We start from the raw sequence: 11,160 nt of genomic DNA on the forward strand, positions 1-11,160 counted from the left end.
CTTCTTACCATACACTTAACATACAATGACCCATAACACACCTTCTTACCATACATTAAACATACAATGACCCATAATACACCTTCTTACCATACATGCCATTAAACATACAATGACCCATAATACACCTTCTTACCATACATGCCATTAAACATACAATGACCCATAATACACCTTACCATACATTCCATTAAACATACAATGACCCATAATACACCTTCTTACCATACATGCCATTAAACATACAATGACTCATAATACACCTTCTTACCATACACTAAACATACAATGACCCATAATACACCTTCTTACCATGCATGCTATTAAACATACAATGACCCATAATACACTGTCTTACCATGCATGCTATTAAACATACAATGACCCATAATACACCTTTTTACTATGCATTAAACATACAATGGCCCATAATACACCTTTTTACCATACATTAAACATACAATGACCCATAATACACTTTCTTACCATGCAAGCCATTAAACATAAAATGACCCATAATACACCTTCTTACCATGCAAGCCATTAAACATACAATGACCCATAGTACACCTTTTTACCATACATTAAACATACAATGACCCATAATACACCTTCTTACCATACATTAATTATACAATGACCCATAATACACATTCTTACCATACATGCAACTAAACATACAATGACCCATAATCATTGAAGTCATCACTGAAAGCCTAGGTGGGAAACCACTGGTATAATGTGAAATATAATCACAATATGTATTTGAAAAAAACAAAGTGTTATACTTGACCAAATAAAAATATGTATATATATATATATATATATATATATATATATATATATATATATATATATATATATATATATATATATATATATATATATATATATATATATATATATATATATGTATGTATACACAGGGCTGCAACAACTAATCGATTAAATTGATTATAAAAATAGTTGGCGATTAATTTAGTCATCAATTCGTTGGATCTATGCTATGCGCATATTTATAAACCTTTATTTATAAACTGCAACATTGCAACAACAGCTGAGAAACAATAATCAAAATAAGTATGGTGCCAGTATGCTGGGTTTTTTTTTCAATAAAATACTGGAAAGGATAAAAATGTAGTTCGTCTCTTTTATCCGATTATTAATCGATTAATCGAAGTAATAATCGACAGATTAATCGATTATCAAATTAATCGTTAGTTGCAGCCCTAATATATACATACAGACAGACATATATATATATATATATATATATATATATATATATATATATATATATATATATATATATATATATATATATACATATTAGGGCTGCAACAATTAATCGATTAAAATCGATTATAAAAATAGTTGGCGATTAATTTAGTCATCAATTTTTTGGATCTATGCTATGCGCATATTTATAAACCTTTATTTATAAACTGCAACATGTACAAACAGCTGAGAAACAATAATCAAAATAAGTATGCTGCCAGTATGCTGTTTTTTTTTTCACCAATAAAATACTGGAAAGGATAAACATGTAGTTTGTCTCTTTTATCCGATTATTAATTGATTAATCGAAGTAATTATCGACAGATTAATCAATTATCAAATGAATCGATAGTTGCAGCCCTAATATATACATACAGACAGACAGACATATATATATATATATATATATATATATATATATATATATATATATATATATATATATATACATACATACATACATACATACATATATACATTCATATTTATACATATATGTATATATATATATACACATTAGGGCTGCAACAATTAATCGATTAAAATCGATTATAAAAATAGTTGGCGATTAATTTAGTCATCAATTCGTTGGATCTATGCTATGCGCATATTTATAAACCTTTATATATAAACTGCAACATGTACAAACAGCTGAGAAACAATAATCAAAATAAGTATGGTGCCAGTATGCTGTTATTTTTGTCACCAATAAAATACTGGAAAGGATACAAATTTAGTTTGTCTCTTTTATCCGATTATTAATTGATTAATCGAAGTAATTATCGACAGATTAATCAATTATCAAATTAATCGATAGTTGCAGCCCTAATATATACACATACAGACAGACATATATATATACCGTATTTTCCGCACCATTAGCCGCACCTAAAAACCACAAATTTACTCAAAAGCTGACAGTGCGGCTTTTAACCCGGTGCGCTTTATATATGGATTAATATTAAGATTAATTTTCAAAAAGTTTCGGTCTCGTAACTACGGTAAACAGCCGCCATCTTTTTTCCCGGTAGAACAGGAAGCGCTTCTTCTTCTACGCAAGCAACCGCCAAGGTAAGCACCTGCCCCCATAGAACAGGAAGCGCTTCTTCTTCTACTGTAAGCAACCACCCGCCCGCGTAGAAGAAGAAAAAGCGCGCGGATATTACCGTACGTTTCATTTCCTGTTTACATCTGTAAAGACCACAAAATGGCTCCTACTAAGCGACAAGGATCCGGTTCATGAAAAGACGCAATCTCTCCATCCGCACACGGATTACTATTTCACAGCAACTGATATTCCTGTGAACCGCACTGTGGATACTGTGGATACAACGGGAGCACGTACGGTGAATATTCGCACCACAGGGAATGAGAAGTCGTCCTTCACTGTGGTTCTAGCTTGCCATGCTAATGGCCTGAAACTTCCACCCATGGTGATATTCAAAAGGAAGACCTTGCCAAAAGAGTCCTTTCCAGCCGGCGTCATCATAAAAGCTAACTCGAAGGGATGGATGGATGAAGAAAAGATGAGCGAGTGGTTAAGGGAAGTTTACGCGAAGAGGCCGGGTTTTTTCACACAGCTCCGTCCATGTTGATATACGACTCTATGCGCGCCCACATCACAGATGGTGTCAAAAAACAAGTGAAGCACACAAATACAACACTCGCCGTCATTCCGGGTGGATTAACCAAAGAACTCCAACCGCTGGATATTGGTGTCAACAGGGCATTCAAATCACGACTGCGAACGGCGTGGGAACAATGGATGACCGAAGGCGAACACACCTTCACTAAGACAGGCAGACAGCGCCGGACGACATACGCCAACATTTGCCAGTGGATCGTAAATGCCTGGGCAGATATTTCGGTCACAACTGTGGTCCGAGCTTTCCGGAAGGCAGGATTCACAGAACTGCTGAACAGTGACACTGACTCCGATGACTTCGACGAGACGGAACCGGCCATTTTGGATCCCACATTTGCCCAACTTTTCAATTTGGACACCGAAGACGAAGAATTCGAAGGATTTACGAATGAAGAATAACTTCAGAAGGTGAGCGCTATGTTTATTTTGTGTGTTGTGACATTAACGTTCGAGCAACATTATGTTGCTATTGCTCTGCACTATTTTGAATTTTACTATGTTTGTGATTGCACATTTGCGTACATTTTGGGACAGAGTTGTTAGAACGCTGGTTTTTAATATATTATTAAAGTTTGACTGACCTATCTGACTGTTTTTTTGACATTCCCTTTAGCGCAACGTAGGCGCGGCTTATAGTCCGGGGCGGCTTATAGGTGGACAAAGTTTTGAAATATGCCATTCATTGAAGGTGCGGCTAATAATCCGGTGCGCCTTATAGTGCGGAAAATACGGTATATATATTTATATATATATATATATATATATATATATATATATATATATATATATATATATATATATATATATATATACATACATATATATACATATATACATACATATTTATATATATATATATATATATATACATACATACATGCATACATACATATATACATATATATACATACATATTTATACATACATATATATATACACATTAGGGCTGCAACAATTAATCGATTAAATCGATTAAAATTGATTATAAAAATAGTTGGCGATTAATTTAGTCATCAATTCGTTAGATCTATGCTATGCGCATATTTATAAACCTTTATTTATAAACTGCAACATGTACAAACAGCTGAGAAACAATAATCAAAATAAGTATGGTGCCAGTATGCTGGTTTTTTTTCCAATAAAATACTGGAAAGGATGAAAATGTAGTTTGTCTCTTTTATCCGATTATTAATCGAAGTAATAATCAACAGATTAATCGATTATCAAATTAATCGTTTGTTGCAGTCCTACAATAGATCAAAGAAACCGACACCTTCATGTCGCTTCCCATCGTACACAGTGGAGTTTTACAAGTTTTGCTTGGTAAGATCAGAGACAGCTTTTGTCTCCTCGCCTGGAACTCATGGGGACACAAAGTTTTGTGATAACTTTGATACAATTATAGTGCATTGGATTGTAGTGGTGGTGAGCTTCATGCCTACAAAGTGTCCTCTGGTGTGCTCCAGGACAATGACAAGCTGTACCTGAACTGGTTGGAGTTGGAGCTGGATGGTGAGCCCTGGTCCTCAGTGGAGGCGGTGCAGCAGTGTGTGAGGCGGGCCCTGGCTGCTCCCCTCCCCCCAAACATCAAGCTCCGCTTCTCACAGCGCCGCCTACAGTTTGTGGAGGAGTACTGCAACTCCATCAAGAGGTCAATCTCACATCCAATCAAGTTGTTTCTTTATTTCACCGCCTGTCTCTACTTCCTCTCCCAGTGTGTTGTGTGTCTATGACGACCACCAGAAACTGATGAAGGAGCTCGGCGGGACAAAGAGACCAGCAGAAACCAGGTAGGAGATGAAAGGCAAACATTGTCATGGCTGTCTTGACTTTACAATCATTTCTTATTTCTTTGTGATAGAGTGATTGGAGCACATACTTGTTGGTCACAAAAAACATTCATGAAGTTTGCTTCTTTTATGAATTTATTATGGGTCTACTGAATGTGTTGGGTCAAAAGTATACATACAGCCAGTGTTGGGTTAGTTACTGAAAACCAGTAACTAGTTACAGTTAGAGATGTCGATAAATGCTTTAAAATGTAATATCGGAAATTATCGGTATCGGTTTTTTTTATTATCGGGTTTTTTTGTTTTTATTTTTTTTATTAAATCAACATAAAAAACACAAGATACACTTGCAATTAGTGCACCAACATAAAAAAACTCCCTCCCCCATTCACACTCATTCACACAAAATGGTTGTTTATTTCTGTTATTAATATTGTGGTTCCTACATTATATATCAATATATATCAATACAGTCTGCAAGGGATACAGTCCGTAAGCACACATGATTGTGCGTGCTGCTGGTCCACTAATAGTACTAACCTTTAAAAGTTAATTTTACTCATTTTCATTAATTACTAGTTTCTATGTAACTGTTTTTATATTGTTTTACTTTCTTTTTTATTCAAGAAAATATCTTTAATTTATTTATCTTATTTTATTTTATTAGTTGTTGTTTTTTTAAAGGACTTTATCTTCACCCATACCTGGTTGTCCAAATTAGGCATAATAATGTGTTAATTCCACGACTGTATATATCGGTATCGAGTTGGACAATATCGGATATCGGCAAAAAGCCATTATCGGACATCCCTAGTATCAATGTCTTGTGAGGGTGCCCAGTCTCGTTTTCCTGAAAAAAAAACAAGGCCATTATTACTTTTAAATACTTTGATGACTGTGCCAAAATAATATTCATATTTGTGCTCAGCTAAAAGTAAACAAACATGCTTTTTTCCAAAATACTGGACGTATCGCAGCAGTTAGGATGCACGTCATGTTTTGAACTTGTTAAAGGAAAAAAAAAAAACTTAAGCAGACTCTTACAGTCAGCCATGTAAATAAAGTCCAGCAATACCCACAATGCAATGCGATCCCACGTCACACTTTCAAGCCCAATTTTTTAAAAAAACCTTTAACTCACCAAATGTCTAATATAATCATAACAAAGATCAAGCTCCTCTACATAGACAATGCTTGGGCGTTTTGGGGAATCGTCTACACAAATGTAGGGAGTTAAACAACTGTTTTTATATTGTTTTACTTTCTTTTTTATTCAAGAAAATGTTTTTAATTTATTTATCTTATTTTATTTTATTAGTTGTTTTTTTTAAAACGACCTTATCTTCACCATACCTGGTTGTCCAAATTAGGCATAATAATGTGTCAATTCCACGACTGTATATATCGGTATCGGTAATTAAGAGTTGGACAATATCGACCCCACGTCACACTTTCAAGCGCAATTTTTAAAAAACCTTTAACTCACCAAATGTCTAATATAATCATAACAAAGATCAAGCTCCTCGACATAGACAATGCTTGGGCGTTTTGGGGAATCGTCTACACCAGGGGTGCTCATTACGTCGATCGCGAGCTACCGGTCGATATCGGAGGGTGTGTCAGTCGATCACCAGTCAAGCATTAAAAAAATAGTCCTAAAAATGAGCGATCATAAATCTTCACTATGACGTCACTTTCGTCACTTGATTGACATTCACGGCACCCGAGGGTCTTCTGAGATGACGCTGGCTGCTGCCAGCTCATTAAAATTACCGACAGGAAGGCGAGAAACACTTTATTTCAACAGACTCTGGCGCCGTACCTGTCATCAAAACTCCAAAGACCGACTGCACAGTTGCGCTAACAAAACGAGTCTCAGAAAGCTGGCGTGCACAAGCTAGCAAGCTACGGAGTTTGCCGACAATGTATTTCTTGTAAAGTGTATACAAAGGAGTACGGAAGCTGGACAAATAAGATGCCAAAAACCAACCACTTTCATGTAGAATTGGACAGAAAGGAGGACTTTTTCCTCCTCCATTCGAAAATGCGGACGTTTTTAGCGCCACTGTCTGATTCCAATCAATGCAAGTCATCAGAATCAGGTAATACACCAACTTATATTCTTGTCTTCATGAAAGAAAGGAATCTATATGTGTTAAACATGCTTGTATTATCATTAAACACCTTTAACTTGTTAACAATATTAACTATATGTGTTAAACATGCTTCACGGTGGCAGAGGGGTTAGTGCATCTGCCTCACAATACGAAGGTCCTGAGTAGTCTTGGGTTCAATCCCGGGCTCGGGATCTTTCTGTGTGGAGTTTGCATGTTCTCCCCGTGACTGCGTGGGTTCTCTCCGGGTACTCCGGCTTCCTCCCACTTCCAAAGACATGCACCTGGGGATAAGTTGATTGGCAACACTAAATTGGCCCTAGGGTGTGGATGTGAGTGTGAATGTTGTCTGTCTATCTGTGTTGGCCCTGTGATGAGATAGCGACTTGTCCAGGGTGTACCCCGCCTTCCGCCCGATTGTAGCTGAGATAGGCTCCAGCGCCCCCCGCGACCCCAAAGGGAATAAGCGGTAGAAAATGGATGGATGGATGGATGGATGTGTTAAACATGCTTGTATTATCTTTAAACACCTTTAACTTGTTAACAATATTAATTATATGTATTAAACATGCTTGTATTATCATTAAACACCTTTAATTTATTAACAATATTAACTATATGTATTAAACATGCTTGTATTATCATTAAACACCTTTAACTTGTTAACAATATTAACTATATGTATTAAACATGCTTGTATTATCATTAAACACCTTTAATTTATTAACAATATTAACTATATGTATTAAACATTCTTGTATTATCATTAAACACCTTTAATTTATTAACAATATTAACTATGTGTTACACATGATTGCATTATCATTAAACACCTTTAATTTATTAACAATATTAACTATATGTATTAAACATGCTTGCATTATCATTAAACACCTTTAACTTATTAACAAAAACATATATTCATAAATAAGTAAATATAAATTATATATATGAATGAGGTAGATCCCCACGACTTGATCAATTGAAAAGTAGCTCGCCTGCAGAAAAAGTGTGAGCACCCCTGGTCTACACAAATGTAGGGAGTTAAACAACTGTTTTTATATTGTTTTACTTTCTTTTTTATTCAAGAAAATATTTTTAATTTATTTATCTTATTTTATTTTATTAGGTTTTTTTTTAAAAAAAGACCTTATCTTCACCATACCCGGTTGTCCAAATTAGGCATAATAATGTGTCAATTCCACGACTGCATATATCGGTATCGGTAATTAAGAGTTGGACAATATCGGATATCGGCAAAAAAGCCATTATCGGACATCCCTAGTTACAGTTACTAGTTACTTTATTTCAAAAGTAACTCAGTTACTAACTCAATTACTTACACCAAAAAGTAATGCGTTACTGTAAAAAGTAACTAGTTGCTTTTTTTTTTCTTCTTCGTTTTTTTTTAAAAGCTCTCATTAATGCCGTTTTAGCCTTCATTTCAGTACTGTTATTGCACTGGAGAATAATACAATGTGTTGATCAACTTGACATGCATTCGCATCACTGAACTCTGCTAAGCAATGTGCTCTACATACAACACACAAAGACAAAAATATGTTACAAAGGGCCAATTTGTTTCAGGCCAGAACAAATTGACACAACTATTTTAAATAGCTGCAACAGAACACACATAAGTAACAAATAATAACAACATAGCTGTAAACCAAGGAAGGCACACGTGACATACACAAAGCCTAACCAGGCAGATTTGAACTGTTGTTTTGGGCAGCAGACGAGATCTTTGATCCAAGACACAACTTATATTTAACTAAAATGTTCTTTTCTTTGTGCTCGACGAAACAAAGAAGTGAGAATATCTCCATGTTAAGACACTCGAGTCGAGTGTCTTAACATGGGCTGCGGCTCCGTTGTTAGTAAACACAGACACGCCCCTCCCCTCCCCACACCCACACCCACATCCAGACACACACAGAGTGCGCCTCCGGCTTGTGACACAAGAACATTCAGAAGGACGACACCGCAGCGCTCCAATAAAACACACTCAGATCTTCTGTTTCTAGCCGATACTACAAACCCCGTTTCCATATGAGTTGGGAAATTGTGTTAGATGTAAATAAAAACGGAATACAATGATTTGCAAATCATTTTCAACCCATATTCAGTTGAATGCACTACAAAGACAACATATTTGATGTTCAAACTCATAAACTTAATTAACTTAGAATTTCATGGCTGCAACACGTGACAAAGTAGTTGGGAAAGGGCATGTTCACCACTGTGTTACATGGCCTTTCCTTTTAACAACACTCAGTAAACGTTTGGGAACTGAGGAGACACATTTTTTAAGCTTCTCAGGTGGAATTCTTTCCCATTCTTGCTTGATGTACAGCTTAAGTTGTTCAACAGTCCGGGGGTCTCCGTTGTGGTATTTTAGGCTTCATAATGCGCCACACATTTTCAATGGGAGACAGGTCTGGACTACAGGCAGGCCAGTCTAGTACCCGCACTCTTTTACTATGAAGCCACGTTGATGTAACACGTGGCTTGGCATTGTCTTGCTGAAATAAGCAGGGGCGTCCATGGTAACGTTGCTTGGATGGCAACATATGTTGCTCCAAAACCTGTATGTACCTTTTCAGCATTAATGGCGCCTTCACAGATGTGTAAGTTACCCATGTCTTGGGCACTAATACACCCCCATACCATCACACATGCTGGCTTTTCAACGTTGCGCCTATAACAATCCGGATGGTTCTTTTCCTCTTTGGTCCGGAGCACATGACGTCCACCGTTTCCAAAAACAATTTGAAATGTGGACTCGTCAGACCACAGAACACTTTTCCACTTTGTATCAGTCCATTTTAGATGAGCGAAGCCGACGGCGTTTCTGGGTGTTGTTGATAAACTGTTTTCGCCTTTCATAGGAGAGTTTTAACTTGCACTTACAGATGTAGCGACCAACTGTAGTTACTGACAGTGGGTTTCTGAAGTGTTCGTTCCTGAGCCCATGTGGTGATATCCTTTACACACTGATGTCGCTTGTTGATGCAGTACAGCCTGAGGGATGGAAGGTCACGGGCTTAGCCTCTTATGTGCAGTGATTTCTCCTGATTCACTGAACCCTTTGATGATATTACGGACCGTAGATGGTGAAATCCCTAAATTCCTTGCAATAGCTGGTTGAGAAAGGTTTGTCTTAAACTGTTCAACAATTTGCTCACGCATTTGTTGACAAAGTGGTGACCCTCGCCCCATCCTTGTTTGTGAATGACTGAGCATTTCATGGAATCTACTTTTACACCCAATCATGGCACCCACCTGTTCCCAATTTGCCTGTTCACCTGTGGGATGTTCCAAATAAGTGTTTGATGAGCATTCCTCAACTTTATCAGTATTTATTGACACCTTTCCCAACTTCTTTGTCACGTGTTGCTGGCATCACATTCTAAAGTTAATGATTATTTGCAAAAAAAACATCAAATATGTTGTCTTTGTAGCATATTCAACTGAATATGGGTTGAAAATGATTTGCAAATCATTGTATTCCGTTTATATTTACATCTAACAATTTCCCAACTCATATGGAAACGGGGTTTGTACTTCAACATTTCTTGCCCGATTTCAACAATTAAGTACCGGTAACACCAACCAATTCAGCTCATTCAGGCCATTCATGCTCCTAATCATTTTCAAAAAATCCCGCTTTTCCACAAATTTCCAGGAAGTTCCCATTGAAATGAATGGAACATTTTTCCAAGTTGCACAATTCCCACTTTTTTCAACCTATTCAAACTATCACTTTCCCAAGTTCCAAACCAAATTTCGGTTTTCCTGGAAATTCAAACTCTTCAACATTCAAACCATTTCAGCATTTAAACCATTTCTACATTCCATTAGCATTTCAGTTCAGCATCAGCTCTTCAAGATTGAAACTATTCTTCCATTCATACTACATTCTGTCAGCATGTCACTTCCACTTCAGCATTCACACGCTATTCCTCCAGTAATTACCTCTTCCAGTTTGTGTGTAGTGTTGCCATTCTAGGCTAAGTGAAAAAAACATTTAAAAATGTTGTTAAAATGAAAATCCTCTGGCAAATGAAACCCCGAGTGCCACAAAATGTTACCGACTTTCTTCACTCTTCATTTCTCCAGGGATGAAAAGCCAGAGAAACAGAGCAAAGGTGATGACGCCTCAGCGGTGGTGGTTGCACCTGCACAAGCCTCCACCACGCCGGCTGATGTCCCGACGACCACCACGCCCACTCCCCCGACAGTGAGCGCCGACACCAGCGTCCAGGTTGGCGACGGCGCCTACGGCAGCACCTGGTACCAGGTAGCAACCACTGGAGCGCATTCTGACATT

The 11,160-nt window shown here is 36.9% G+C and overlaps 1 protein-coding gene across 2 annotated transcripts in view; it reads left to right on the forward strand.

Annotated features, from left to right (window-relative positions):
- Nucleotides 1–11,160, forward strand: part of LOC133576995 (pre-mRNA-processing factor 39) — a 55,075-nt gene that overhangs the window by 43,570 nt on the left and 345 nt on the right. For both annotated transcript variants that reach the window (XM_061930454.2, XM_061930455.1), the window contains exons 12-14: nucleotides 4,390–4,574; nucleotides 4,639–4,713; nucleotides 10,950–11,130. In XM_061930454.2, coding sequence (XP_061786438.1) covers nucleotides 4,390–4,574; nucleotides 4,639–4,713; nucleotides 10,950–11,130 — 441 coding nt within the window. The remainder of the gene's footprint in view (nucleotides 1–4,389; nucleotides 4,575–4,638; nucleotides 4,714–10,949; nucleotides 11,131–11,160) is intronic.

The sequence above is a fragment of the Nerophis lumbriciformis genome, linkage group LG36, assembly GCF_033978685.3.
Source record: "Nerophis lumbriciformis linkage group LG36, RoL_Nlum_v2.1, whole genome shotgun sequence".
In the NCBI taxonomy this organism is placed as follows: Eukaryota; Metazoa; Chordata; class Actinopteri; order Syngnathiformes; family Syngnathidae; genus Nerophis; species Nerophis lumbriciformis.